The sequence below is a fragment of the Rhinichthys klamathensis genome, unplaced genomic scaffold (assembly GCF_029890125.1).
Source record: "Rhinichthys klamathensis goyatoka isolate OS25496 unplaced genomic scaffold, OSU_Roscu_1.1 h1tg000243l_1, whole genome shotgun sequence".
Taxonomy (NCBI): Eukaryota; Metazoa; Chordata; class Actinopteri; order Cypriniformes; family Leuciscidae; genus Rhinichthys; species Rhinichthys klamathensis.
In genome coordinates, this window is record NW_026606765.1 from 419,635 (window position 1) to 435,040 (window position 15,406).

At 40.9% G+C, this 15,406-nt stretch overlaps 1 protein-coding gene across 2 annotated transcripts in view; it reads right to left on the minus strand.

Annotated features, from left to right (window-relative positions):
• Positions 1-15,406, minus strand: part of fndc3a (fibronectin type III domain containing 3A) — a 96,489-nt gene that overhangs the window by 63,112 nt on the left and 17,971 nt on the right. For both annotated transcript variants that reach the window (XM_056266013.1, XM_056266011.1), the window contains exon 2: positions 10,733-10,895. In XM_056266013.1, coding sequence (XP_056121988.1) covers positions 10,733-10,855 — 123 coding nt within the window. In that variant the 5' untranslated portion in view covers positions 10,856-10,895. The remainder of the gene's footprint in view (positions 1-10,732; positions 10,896-15,406) is intronic.

Sequence of the window (15,406 nt, forward strand, 5' to 3'; positions counted from 1 at the left end):
GGGAGGAAGGCCACGGGCGAGTGGATACAATAGCTCTTTCCACCGAGGGTTTGTAATTCTCACCTTTCCCTCTGTGCCTTACCGGCATTGACTCGTGACTGTTCTTTGGTGAGCGTCGGGGTGTGTGTGTGTGAAAGCGAGTGAATATGGATGTCGTCCAGACTTTACAACCCACCCTGTAGTGCCAAGTACTGGACTGGCATGGATCCAGCAATTAAAAGCAAGGATTGGGGTCCTCAAGTTATCCTTGACTTCTTTGTTCTGCGTTTTGCTTTGGTGACAATAGTGAGGGCGCACCGAGCGACACACACTCATTCACAGACAGTCACTCACACATGTCCTCCCTCCTCCTCCTATCCGTCTTCTTTCTATTCTCCGTTCACAGATGCGACGCTGCTTCTATTAATACCATGATCGATGTGCATGGATATGAAGTTCAGGTAGTGTAACAGCTTCTTTCGCACCTCAGCTCTCACCTCTATTAGAGCTGTGTGTTTTGGTCCTCTTGCTGCAATAGACAGCATTAAGAGAGCTGTGAAAAGTAGATCCATGAATAGAAATGACACCTATGGATAATATGAACCTACCTGTCTTTCTTTGAAAATGATCAATTAAGCCCGTCCTTGATGATACTTGACACAGAAGGAAAGGGAAAGGAAGACTCAAGTTTCTTTGACATTTCTCAGACTACAGAAAACCATTTTTCTCAGGCTAGAAAAACTTCCCCTTAAGATGGGAATGCCCGAAGGCAGAATGTTCTCAAATACTTTACCTGTGTGTTACAGTCAAATCCAGACTAATCGAACAAGACATTTGTTTTCCTTAAAGCCGTTAGAAAGAGTACATTGGTTGGTTGCCTGAACGACTAGTTGGTTAAGGATACCATTTAAAATTAAACCGGTTTAGTGTCAAGTTCGGCAGACTCTGGTCAGACATATGACGTCCCATAGAAACATTAGCCCTTCAATTGGGAAACTGACAACTATCCAACAAATAAATACGCCTTATAACCAGGATGGGAAAAAATAAATAGGTTCACTCGTACCAGAGTCAGTATTATAACGTTTCTGTTCACGCGTTCCTTCTGTAACATTAAGGTTTCGAAAATGGTTTGATTAGAAAAAGAAATACAGGTTAGTAATGTTATTTTTTTACGCCTTTACTAATAATAAGTATAACATTTTCTTTACTCAAAAAAACTTTAAGAGAGTCTAGTAATATCCAACACAGCATTATCTTACAGTATATAACAAGATTTTGACCAAATGTATTACAGGAAAATCTTTTTCAAGATATTTTAAAAGGTTTGCTGCATGGTTAAAACATGTTTTGGGCTATTTGCACATGTAAAACTAAACCCTTAGAAAACTTTTTATTTTTTAATGGGTCAGACACTAATTTAATTTAACGATTTTGTCGGTTAAGAGTTAATGATCAGTTAACAAGCGTCGCAAATTTAAAATACGCCGAATGGAAACCCGTTCATTTTGAAAATATATAAAAAAATCGTAAAATATATCGCAAAAAAGTTTACACGCTCACATGAGGTGGTTTTTCAGGCAACTATTTCGTAAAACAAAAAATGGCAATGGAAAACATTTTCAGGTGGCCTGACGTAGATAGCGCGGTGTGTTTGGACAGAAAACAAGACAGAGTTATTTATTAAACTCATAAAAGTCAAAAGTATTACGGGAATACTCGATTCTAAACAACAAAGAAAAGCCACAATTTTTAAAGACTTTGAAGCAGATAGGAGGGAGAAACACTTCATATGTGCCGCTCCCAAGTATAAGGGATTTCCTTGCCATTAATGCTTGGATAACAAGCCTACGTCTCCTAAAAATAATGGCTTGTGAGGTGGCTGGGATATACGTAAACCTACCAACATCCATTGCTAGATTTTTTTTTAATGACTTATCGCGAGAGGAAAAAAGGATGTTTTAGTCGCATAACATCGGTTAATGGAAACGCCGCCATTTCGCAATCGTTTTTTATCGACATTTAGAAAATAAATGTTGAGCAAATCTGTAATGGAAACGCGGCTAACGACAAAAACAAAGCTCAGTGAAGGCGATTTGATACTCAACAGTAATTGTCTTTAAAAAGATTGTTGATGACGGTAAATTTACTGTAATGCTATGGGGTCACGACGATGCTGCTATATTTGCATTGTAAAGTTGTCATGTCATGACGCACGGTTCCTTCCACAGTCAGCTTGGTAAAACCCTCTCCACAGTCCACACCCTAAATTAACCTATATTAAAATATGAAATTATATAAATCATCCTGAATTATCCAAATACAGCTCTATGAGGTGTTCATCTACTTATTTTGTCTCTTTACATATTCAAGCAAACTGGCAGCCAATTTCTTTAATATGTTCCGACTATAAATTGAGGCAGTAAAATGTCAGAGATAAGAGATATGGTATCCAGGTGGTTGAGTGACAATGATTTGTACGAGCAAAGATTAGAGATGGGAACATTGTTGCTCTAATGCGTCACGGCCAGGCTGAACTTGCCTGGTTTAGGCACAAGGCCATCAGGGGGGGGGGGGGGGGGAAGCGAGAGTGATTAGCAAACACAGCTACAGTGGTTAGCGCTGGCTTTATTACCCTGGAGATGGGCCAGTGGTGCCGTTGCGTTCACGGCTGTTAGCAACTGACGTCTGTGCTTCTCCGATGAGTCAGGGCTCAGGTTCCTCACTATTTGTTCCTCTTTAATTGTTTACCGTGTGACAACGTGGCACTGCAGCTGGGCTGACACGAAACAGAAATATGTGACATCGAAGAGGAGCCTCTGGATGACGATGACGATGCCATGCAGAAATAAGCAAGAACCATGAAAACATAGGCTCACGTAGTCTCAACGTAAATGACTTCATGGCAGAGGCATAATCTCAAACCTCTTTTTCCAGTGGTTTCCAACTTTTCTATGGTTTAGATGGTACAGAATATAGCTCAATAGTCTGAAACTGCTGTGTTTCCTCTGTTCTCTGCATTAGTACAACTGCAGCTAATGCCAAGCTAACTGAATTGTGTCAAAAACAGACATACGTAGGCCTCTGGCGCTTTGCGTTACTGTTGCAAAGCAAGAGACCTCAGCAAGCTCTGGCAGAAGAGCTTTACAGTGAGACTGTGGGAAGTATTGATTTACCAAGCAAAGAGCCTCAAGGCATCGTGCCTTTGGTAAGAGTGGGTGATGCGGTTGTTGGTCCAATAAGGGTTTTTGCAACAGTGGTCATTTCTTCCTCCTCCTCATCCCTTGACTTGCTCTCTTCAAGCCTGATGTGCCACGCAGAGGCTACCGCTAAAATATTTTTAGCTTAAATAAAGGTGTTAGCGGGGAAAGTGATGTAACTGTATAACTGTGACTGTTTAATAAAACAGTAAATAAAGGTTTGGATGAAAGTGTCAGCTAAATTAATAAAAGTAATAAAGGAAAATAAAGCACTTTTGAGCAGCAAAATAAAAATGCAAAAATGTGCCAAGATACTGATCTTTGGCACTCAACCCGAGGCGCATACAATGTGTGCAAAGTGCGACCTTAACCTGTGACGAATCGAATATGTGCCCCCAATCCAAAGCCTGCTAACATCAAAGCTGGACTAATATCTGCAATTTGTATTCCATGACAAATATTGCAGGTGAACCTAAACTATAGGTGAATGGGAGAGAACCAGCACTGCCATTGTGTGAAAGCAACCTCACCCTTTTTCCATGACGGTGCTGACAAGAGTGAGAATTCAGCTCCACAACGGTGAATGGGAAACGGTTACTTGAGATGACTGTCAGCTCTACAAAGAATTGTCCATTTTCTCTTCTATTAGGTGATAAGTGAGACACCCACAAGAGAGAGGGAGAGAGACAAAGACTGAAACTCATTGCTATGGAAACATTGCTTAGTTCACCAATGAGCACAGGGAGGAGTAACGTGTGTGTGTGTGTGTGTTTGTGTGTGGGGTGGGGGGGAGTGGGGACAAAGGGAAAGATTAATGTTTGGTTCTGCCATTTTATGGTTTCAGAGGGCACGGCTCAATGAATGCCCGTAACTCAGGCACTGCGTGGTATCACGGGCACGACACATGAATCCACCCCCGGCTCTGGCCTTAGGCCCAGCTGTGCGTCCCCTGTCCACCTCCTCACGTCAGGATAAGCGGCGTTAAGCAGAGCAGGAGGGTGAGGGGGTATGCACTTTCATTTCACCCAACTGACTCACTCGATAAAAAGAGCCTCATTATCCACATCATGTGGGGGTAATTTCTTTGTGTGCTTAAAAGCCATTTAATGAAGCAGAGTAATGCATTCCTAAACAAAATGGAGTTCAGGGTTGAGTAAAGCAACCTACCTCACGATAGGGATGTGCGCATCGACTAATTTGACAGCAGTTTAAACGGAAGTTTTGTAACCCACAAGTCGACCAGTCTAAAAGTAAGAAACACTTGATTTTCACATTTGAAACACTTAATCTATGAATCAAACAGTCAAATCCCATAGTAAATGCTGCACACGTGGCGAATAAAGCTGATTCTGAAGCTCAGTTGTTTTTTCGGAGCTGAAGTGAATACGCGATTTGCTTGCTTCGGCTAGCTTTGGCTGTGCTGAATTGTGCATGGCTCTAGTGGAATTATGCCAGTTTAGCATGGCAAAGCTTACATAAAACTTTTCAGTTTTATTTCCAATTCAAAATACTCCCACATATCGTTTGTCTTTCGAGCGGTCATTTCTGTGCTCTCCGAGACAGGAAGAGAACGCATGGGATTTGAGGTAAAATGATTAGGCCGTACCTCTTAATGTATTATTTTTCCAAGTGTTTTATTTTAATGAGCCATTTAAAATGCTTTTGAATATAATGAACTTGTTACATTATTAAATATTAAAAGCAAGGCGCATGGAAGAAGGGGAACCGGTAAATGGAACTTTTAAAATTAATAAAACGAAAGTAAACGGCAGGTGCTTCATAGCAGACTGCCGCCCATACATTGACAAAACCAAGCGGCAACCTTCTGGTCTCTCTCTTGAATCTAACACGGAAGTGACTTAAACTGCAATTCATCGACTGACTGCTAGAGACTGGCTCCAAAAAAGAGTCAATCCCATTTAAAAGCTTCAAAAATGCTCTTCAGAAACCTACGGCAGATGTCACGGACACTACGTCCATAGTTTTTTGGACAAAACACAGCGTAAACGCAATGTGACGTTCATCAACACTTGCTTCACCGGCCTCACGCTCCCGCTCTTCACTGTAACATTAAAACCACAGTGATTTGAACTATAAAATCTTGTGTATTTTTTTCCGTGTAATCGACTATTGTTTTCAGTGTGGACTACTCTTGCACATCCCCACCTCACGATGCCATACACATTGTGAAACAGTGATTTTGTAAGTGGATATAGGACGAAAACTGCTAAGAGACGCTCAGAGTATTAGTGAGATAGACTGAATCTTCAGTTTCGGCATCTCTCTTCACGCCGTTTTTGTCCAGAATGGCGACTCATAAAAGCAGCTCTGACAGCAATGAGAAATGCTAGTTTCAGAGTTTTCTCCTCATTTAGACAACCAGTTGCTTTACTGATTGAACTGTTTAGTAAATTGCATGCACAAATGAATAAAATTAAGAACAAATGACATGCATCAATATCCATTATATTGGAACAGCCCTAATTGCGTTTACAGACCAATGAAAGTAAACGAGAGAAAAGACTGGCCTTTGCTTCGACTTCCTGTTAACAGGAAAGAGTGTATGAGACCAAAAGGAAAGTGAATCAAAAACATATCAGTGCTTTCTGGTCGCTTTGGAGCCATTTATATGAGAGGCTTTTCGGCACAACTAAGATCACTCTGTTCTTATCCAGCACAGGCTTCCTGCAGAGTGGCTGTTTCTACTCTTGCCTAGAGTTTGTGCTCTTAAGGTAAGCCTGGTGTGCACGTACAACCAGAGTGTTTGAAGTCCACATAAAAACCTCAAACGATCCAAGGCAGAGGGAGGAAAAGACTAATAAATGAAAGCGTAAAAGGCCTCTTGCTGGGAGGAGGGAGGAAAGGGGGGTTCCACCAAATCTTTACAATGAAGAGAACAGCTGGGCACCTGGGCACCTATTAGTAAGTATTGATAAACAATGGCCTGATTCATCTTGTTCTGGCTCTGGCACAGACAAACAGGCTGGCAGGGAGTAGAGAGGAGAGACATAGGTGTAGGTAGGAAGGGGAAATGAATAGAAACTGTGAATCATTGTGCATGTATTCCACTTTGCTTTCATGAGAGAGCAGCAGCGATGTTGCCACACTGATATTTTCGCTTCCCTTGGTGTGCAACTGCGATGTCAAATGCACAAGTGCTACGCGGCACACAGTAGGAGGGAGGCGGGAACCCGGTTACTGAGTGAGAGTCCAGTGGGAAAGGTCAGGTCAGAGGTGCAAGTCATCATGGCACGTTGTCACTACTGTTTTCGCCAGGATGCGTCACGGGGACTCAGGGTTCCTAGCCTGGTTCTACCAGACTCTCGTACATTTCATTTGTACAGAGAGTCTGGCACCGCTCCATTGACAATCGTTAACTTCCTTGTAGGCGGGTACTCTATTGAAGTCTAAAACTATTGGATCTGCCCAGAGTCACTCTGGATCTGCCACTAATCGCTAACGTTTGCTCGTGATGTATGTCGAACCCCGTGGGGAGGAGGGCCACAACATCATGGCCAAAACAAAACTAAGCAAAGATTGTTCTTGCTCCGGCTTTAACTTCTTAATACTCGGCAGCGTTGATACAACGGACCGAATGGCTTCGCTCGCATCTTTCTCCGCTGCCATTACTGAACTACAACTCAAAATAACACACAACGTCATCGTTGTCAGCCACTCCCTCTGTTCGCTGATTGGCCCTACAAAAAAAATTATCGGAGAAAACCAAAGTCTACAGCAGAATCCCAGACGTAGTACTGAAGGAAAATGAAATTGAGCGGAAGTGCGTAGGAGGGCGCAGCCAGGCTACAGGGTTCCTTCAGTTCTGCTGAAAACGCCTTCCCCAGTCTCTCTTACACAAGCACACCTCCTCCGAAACACAGACCAACTAACACCAGGAGTCATTCGCTTTACCTTGAGCCCTCCCTGTTGCAAACATCAAACACACACCTGGAGAGGCGCCACGGTCGTGATTAGTTGTAGGAATAAAAGGCCACATATGAAGAGAAATGCCAAAGACGCTTGCGTGGTAATTATCAGAGCTAGCCCTGGCATTTCACACTGGGAAAGACTCATTTGTATTCTTGCACTGCTGTGGAGGCTTGACATGAAACTCATCATGCCATCTCTTGCATATGTGGATCTTGACAGGTGGCATCTACCTGTTCCCTAACGGAAGAAAGCGTCTGCATCCTAATCTTGCTTTCCATTGCGTCTAGACACCAAGAAAAACTAGGGTAAGGCATTCAAAAAAAGCAATATCATTGTATATATTCCATGCTCTACAGAAGCCATTTCTATCAATGACTCCAACCTGTGGTTTTATGAATGAGGAGAGCAGGTGATAAAAATGAACGGGGATAAAAAGGGTCATAGGGATGGAAGATTGGAGCAGGGGACGGTGTGTGTGCATTTTATGCCTCTTTAAGTGCTCAGTGGACCAAAGGGAAGATTGGGAAGGGCTTGTCAGGCGATCGCTGTAGGGAGTTGAAAGTCAACAGCACGCTATTAAAAACACGGCCTTTCCGGCCCTCGATAGACTTCCACTACACGTGGTGGGTGAGTAAAACATCCTTAAACGACTTCCAACATTCTTCAGACTTGAGGATTTCAATCTCAAAGAGCCTGAAACAATGGTTAACACTTATCTTGAGTGCACTGGAATTTGCCAAGCCACAAGTGTACATAAGAGTGCATTTACTCATTGCAATTTAGGGTAATTACCAATGAGATGGACTGAAAATCCACTTCCTAAAAAAAACACACCAAAATATGACGCATTCAAATAAGGTGAAAGGCATTATAGTTTCTCCTTCTTTGGAACAGCAGTCACGATCACGAAAGAGAAATCAGCCTGACGTTGGTGAGAGTGACAGCAGAGGCACCAAGCCTTGTCACGGACACTGACTCTCGCCATGACGGCCCCAGGGGCCAGCGACGGATGGACAGCTCCTCGCCTCGGCCTTTACTCCCACTATCACACTTCTCCGTGCCGGGTCAGGGTCAGTGACGCAATGAATGCCCAGAGGCATTAGAGCTGATGCCGACACTTTGAGAGTTACGCCACTCCTCGTCTATGATAACGGAACGGTAACACTGTAAGCATGTTAACAACATCACAAGACCAAATTCAGCGACAGAACTCACCAAATGATCATTGTAATGATTTTTTTTAAGCAGCATCATTTATTTAAAGGTGAACTAAGTAACTTTTTTACCTTAACCGAACAGCTTTGGAGTCATTGTAAAGTTTATATTACTGATTTCGTGTTGAATGGTGGTCGTCTTGCACCCCCCTGGTGCCTGTGAGCCGCAAAACCACCCTTGCAACTTTGGGCTGGCGAGCCGCCGGCCTCAGTGTTAGGAAGTATCGTGTGATATCAGGTCTCGCGAGGTAACGAATTGCTTTACGGCAAAAAACAGATCTGATAAAATTCTGATAAAATGAGCATCAAACAGAAATAACCCGGCGCCGTATACATGTGGTGTTCGAGGCGCACATACAATACAGACTGCCGACAGTTAAACAGGGCGCGCGCAGCTCTTAAAGGGGCCATACCTTATTTCCACTCGTTACAGCGTCCATCCTACTGAACAGACACCGGTGCACAGGGGGAGGGGATCCGGCCGTGAGTGCGAGCCATCTCTGCGCGAGTGCTATTCACGACAGTACAAGTACTCCACAACGACTCTAGAGGTCGCTGTTTGACAAAAACGGAATTCCTACTTAGTGCTGCTTTAATAATGTGCCGTCAATCGTTGCCGTAAAACGAATTTATGGACACCGCCATGTTTGATACTGTCGCTATGGTTCATTAGAAAGCAGTTGTGACTTCAGCGGTTTGATCATACATCTGAATGAACATATTCAAGCAGCTACTTTAATCTCCTGAATAAACAAAGCATTTCAGGATTCACACTTGTAAGCAATTGCTGCTGCAAATCACCAAAAGTGACTGAACGCAGTTGTGAACTTAAACACCTTTCCTAATTAGGCCTACACTGCATAAACTTATCTTTTGTCATAAATAGGTATCATTAGGTAAAACCTCATACATCCGTTAATTTACCAAAAAGTAATAACCGTAACTAATCTAAGGATTAATTAAGGGAGGGGGGTGGGGGGGGGGGGGTAATCGTTACATTATTCGATTAATCAAAAAAAAATATTTTTTTAAATCGATATATGAATTGAGAAAAAAAAAAGGATCTATAAAATTAGTTCCAGCCCTATTTATGTATTTGCCCCTTGATTTACACCACGTCCTTGTGCCACGAATATGAAATATTAAGATATAGATAGCCAGAGATGCGATGATCAAGATGTACAGCTGATATCGATTACAGTTTCCATGTCACCTTAAATTGTCCATTATGGATTATTTAAGGGTTTTTTTCAGAGCTGAGCTGCTTGCATGTAATTGAAGTGAGCCGCTATAAAACATGCAGTGCATCGGACTAAATTTAGACTAAATTGGATTTTACTTTAATTAATTGTGCCGCCCTATTTATTCATTAATGATTTAATTATCAGCTTTCCATCAACTCGTGAATCTTCTGCAGCTCCCTCATCGTTTGGGATTTTTATTATTACTATTATTAGTAGAAGTAGCTAACAGTTTATTACAATATTTATTATAGTAACTTCATTTTATTTATGAATTTATTATAAAAACAGAATATTGTGCATTTAATTAGTTTATTTATATGACATTCTTTGTCTTTTCATTGTGTTGGATGTTGGTGATATATTACTTACTAGATGATAATCTAAGTAATATTAGGAGCTATTGAGGAGAACGCATGTAATATTAAGTAACAGTAGAACCTAATGACAGGAGACTTGAGAAGAGAAGTGCTATGCCATTTGGTCGGGAGTTATTTAATAAATCTGTTGGAATTATACTCCACCTTGTAACCCGCTTTATTATTATTTTTCTCACGTCCGAGACGCTGTGGAAACCTAAAATAAGATTTTCATTTTCATCATACCTCTTCCCCCTCTGAACTGCTCAGTCTGGTCTTGCTGATACTGCCCTATGCTGTATTTATTTTGGATTATATTTATTTGGATAATTACCAAACTATTGCAAAAGTAAGTCTGACGTCTTTAAAAGAGGCAAAAATGACAATAGAGTTGCAAAGTCAGAGTAACCGGTTTGTTTGTCACGTCTCCATAATGCTCAGGGCACAAGTACCAGCATGCCACTTTGCATGTTTTAAAATGCCTTAATACAAAATATAAGTGTTAGTATTGCTAAGAAATAAGGTAGGAAAATAGATACTTTATTGTAAAACTTCTGAATTTAAAAGATTGAGAAAAATTCCAAAATAAAAAACAGAAATTTGATAAATATAGACATCAACTAAATCGCCCACTCATTCTCATATCAACAGACAGACCTGGCTTAGCTTTCTCTCCTGGGTTCAGCAGAACCATATAAGCGAGTCTGTCATGAGAAATGATTTCAGCACAACTTCAGCTGTTTGCGGAGTAGAAAATTGCTTTTTCTGCAGAACATGGCTCAAGGGAAAGCGACGCCGACTTCTCCTACCTGTTGTGGTCCGTCTCCGTTGACGATGTTGGGCGGGTGCGGAGGGGGTGGCGGGGAGGTGAGCATCGGGATGTCTGGGCTGAGCAACTGGCCGGACTCCAGTGGGGAGGTGTGTTCAGCCATGACTCCCTCATCCACACTACAGGAGAGGCACTGCTTGCTCCTGAAACCACAAAGGATTCAATCAATTACATGTAGATTTCAAATATTACAATTATTTTTCACAAACTTGGAAATTTAAGCTAGATTTTGACAATGCATCACGTCCTATGTGAAGCTATACTACTGCAGAACACATTTTGGCTTGTAAAACCTCCATTCTGTTTGATTAGTGACAGATTTTGCTAGATTTTTTTTTAAAACCCATAACCACTAAACTGCTTTTGCTATATGGCACTACAAATCGTGCAACTTAAGCCTACTTCACACTACATGATTTTAAAACGTCGGGCTGAACTGTGCGGTTCACACTACATGACTTGCTCTCTGTGAAATCAGGAGTGTTCAAGTTGTTGAGCTAGTTCACACCACACGACACAACGTGATTGATCCGCAACAGGAGGTAACGCACTACACGAGTTGACGACAACTGTCACCCAACGATTCTATCTTGTCTACAAACCACGTTTTGTCACAAAAAAATCACGCGATAAAACGAACCGGAAATGACGCGAAACAGCACGCGTGCCAATACCCAGCGAAGAAGACTAAGAAGAACACAACACGCGAACATGCCTTGCTCTGATTGGCTGTAGCTCATGACATCACGTGAGCTTGAGTCGTGCGACAGCTCTGGATATCTAGCATGCTAGATGTTTTTCTGGGCTCGGCGAGGCGTCTGCGAGGCGTTGTTGGCTCTTTCATACTAACAGATTGGCGAGCATTCATCGCCCGCTAATCTCCCGCGATTTGCACGCGATAACACCCTGACCTGTAGGCAAGCTCAACAATTTGCAAATCTGGCTTAAAATCATGTAGTGTTATTAACTAGGCTTTAAGGCCCTTGCACACTGAGTCCGAAATTTTCGTATGCGTATTCGTGATTCGGTGGCTCTGAATTGTCAAAACACCATTCAAACACCATTCAAATTGCTTGCTACGGATGCGAAAAACGCAGAAAATCGAACGCGATACGTTTTTTTTTTTATGACGGACGAAAGTTTCGGAGGCGTGCGTGATTGACATAACGCGAGGTCGTATTTATTTTTTAATGTGCGAAAATTTCGGACTCAAGTGTGCAAGGGCCTTTAAGCTTAAAAGAATAGGTCTGATGTTACTTTAAACGATCAAACACACAACTTTAGAGGTCGACCGATTGATCGTTTTTACCGTTTAATCGGCACGATAACCGATTGCTGGAACAATCGTTATGGTCAAAAACGCATACCGATAGTGTTTCCGTCCTTTGCCGAAGCGGCTGAGAAGGGTCAGCTGGCATTATACAGCACGAGAGCGGCCTCTAGAGGCGAAATAAAAACTATCACTGACGCCTCGTGGAGTTTGTTTTGACACGCGAGACACTTCAGATGCGGATTTAAAACAGACAATGAAATGGTGTTATACAGCACACTACCGTACGTGTTTTCATATCACTATAAAGTAATTCATTTGTTGACTAGATGATGCATTAGTGGAGAACAGCAGTATGTTTGCCGTCGAGGCTGAGAGGACGCTAACATTAGTAGTAACTCAAGCAGTGAAAAAAATACACGCAAGTCCGACCACAATGTTTAATGTCACGATTGTTACCATCTATTTGCATTAGTTTATATCCAGCTAATCGCATTTATGAAGTTGTTATGCAGCAAAGTTGCATATTTAAAGCTTGTGACATGAGAAAGCAAACTATGGTCATGCAGCCGACAGAAACATGTAAACAAATCAGAATCGCATTCGATTTCTTTCTTTATCGTCACTGTAATGCAGATTTTGTTATAAGGATAATCATCAAGTGTTCTAAAATAGAAACAAATAGAGTATACAAATATGCGTCTAATTTCAATGTTAAGGCGTTTGTGTAAAATAGATATTTAAAGATGGCCATCTTTAAGAATGACTGTTCGGATTATGAAACGGTGACACTTTACAATAAAAGTCCATTTGTAACATTAACTAAGGTTTATAAGAGTATTGTTCATTGTTAATTTCAACATTTCCTAATACATTTTTACATTAGTTAATGCACTTTGAACTAATATGAATGATCAAGATATCATTTATATGTTTATAATTTAAAAAGTCCAGAACGTTTTTTTATTTTTTATTATTATTTCTTTTTATACCTTTCAGCTCTATTTTATGTGTTGTATGCATTATGTGTTTTCATTCAGTATCCATTAAAAAAAACTATCAGTTGATTAATAGGTTATCAGTCAGCGTAGTCCAACCAAGTTACCGTTATCCGTAAAATTCACTATCGGACGACCTCTATACAATTTACTTTCAAAAGTTTTGCCAGTAAAATGAAAAGAAGTTTCTTATTCTCACCAAGGCAGCATTTATGTCATGAAAAATACAATGAAAACATTAATACTGTGAAAAAAAAACCAAGTTAAAATAACTGTTTTCGGTTTTAATAAAATGTTATTTATTCCAGTAATATTTTGTGTGTGTGTGTACCAGTATACTTTTTTTTTTATTCTTTGATGAATAGAAAGTTTAAAAGAAAAGCACTTATTTGAAACTTTTTGTGTAACAAGGTAAATGTCTTTACTGTCACTATTGATCCATTTAATGCACTCTAGCTGAATAAAAGTATAATTTTTTTTATTTTTCACAAAAAAACGGTAGTGCAAGTAATATTCCCAAAAAAAAAAAAAAAAAAATCTTCAAACCCCATTTTAAAAAAAGTGTTATTTAAAGTTGGAGAGCCATTTAAATGGCGTTTTAAAAACATGATCATCGCAGAATAATTTCTTCCACTGCTCATGAGGTCATTGTCAGCCTCACACCCACAGTGGTATGGACATCCTTTAGGCTTGACTTAATTTCACTGTTCAGTTTAAACACTTAATAACTTTACGGGGGAAGTACAATATAAAAAAAGACTAAGTATTTCCATTGACAAACTTGTGCCCTTGTACTTAAGATTTAATACGGGAAACTGTACCGTCTTTTCAGGGTCGGTCGTGGTTTCAAGCGTAGAGTGGGATGTTACTTGTTTTGTTTTTATTTTAGAACTGTGCGTAAGAGAAAATATAATCTATTCTCCAGCTCCATTCATTGCATCCAGGGACTCTTTGACCTGTCTGGGTGCCGTGCAGCAGAGGAATGAAAATGCGCCATTCGTTCCCTGCCACGTCTGCACACGCACACTCCAAAACGAATTCAAATTGACTAATCAACTCATAGTATGGAGTACAGCCCGGTGTGAAGCATGCTCTCTCTCTCTCTCTCTCTCTCTCTCTCTCATGTATCAGACCCGCAATGAGTCACAAGCAGAAGGTAATAAGGAGGAAATGACATGTGTCCTTGAAGCTCATTAGTATCTAGCGCATGCGTTCTCACCGGCCGCAGCGATCAGCCTAATCCGTTAGCTAGTCCCCTACTTAAACCCGCACATAGGTGATGCTCAATAAGACGAATCCTGTGAAGACTTAAAGCGCTTTTCAGCAGACACAGGCTTTAGGAAGATGGGCAAATGAAGCACCTGCGCCTGTCGGTCGGGTATTAACAGCGTTACAGGTTTAATTTAGTTGTGCCTTGTGCACCATGATTGGTACTTTCCTTCCAAGTCAATACTTAAGGTATTGGAGTTGTCACCCAACACCATTTTTTTAAGATGTTAAAACATCAAAAGAGGTTTGCCATTACCAATGGGGGGGGGGTCAGTAATTTTGACTTGGGTCAGTAAGCAACCACCCACGACACTATAATAATTATGTAGCAACGTGCTAACAACTACTCAGAATACCTGAGCAAATGCATAGCAACTCTGGTGATCCCTTAAAGGATTACTTCACTTTAAAAAAAACTTTTGCTGATAATTTACTCACCCCCATGTCATCCAAGATGTCCATGTCTTTCTTCTTCAGTCGAAAAGAAATTAAGGTTTTTGATGAAAACATTCCAGGATTTTTCTCCATATAATGCACTTTGCTGGGCACCAAACGGTTCAAGGTCCAAAAGACAGTTTCAGTGCAAACTGCAGACTGTTCAAATGGTTTTAAATGACACCAGACGATGAATAAGGGTCTTATCAAGCGAAACGATCGCTCATTTAAAAAAGAAATAACAAAGTTTAAGTTTTATAAGCTCAAATGCTCGCCTTGCTCTGTTCTGTATGACTCTCCTCCTGTTCGAACTCGTTCATCAAAATGAACGAATCTTTTTCCGAGTCAATTTGTTCATTTCGTTCGTTAAATGAACCAAATGACTCGAAAAAAGATTTGATGAAAGATTTGATTTTGATGAACGAGTTCGAACAGGAGAGTCACGAACGTGCATCACAGAACAGAGCAAGGCAAGCATTTGACATTATTAAACTTAAACTTTGTTATTTATTTTTTAAATGACCGATCGTTTCGCTTGATAAGACCCTTATTCATCGTCTGGTGTCATTTAAAACCATTTGAACAGTTTGCAGTTTGCACTGAAACTGTCTTTTGGACCTTGGACAGTTTGGTGCCCAGTAAAGTGCATTATATGGAGAAAAATCCTGGAATGTTTTCATCA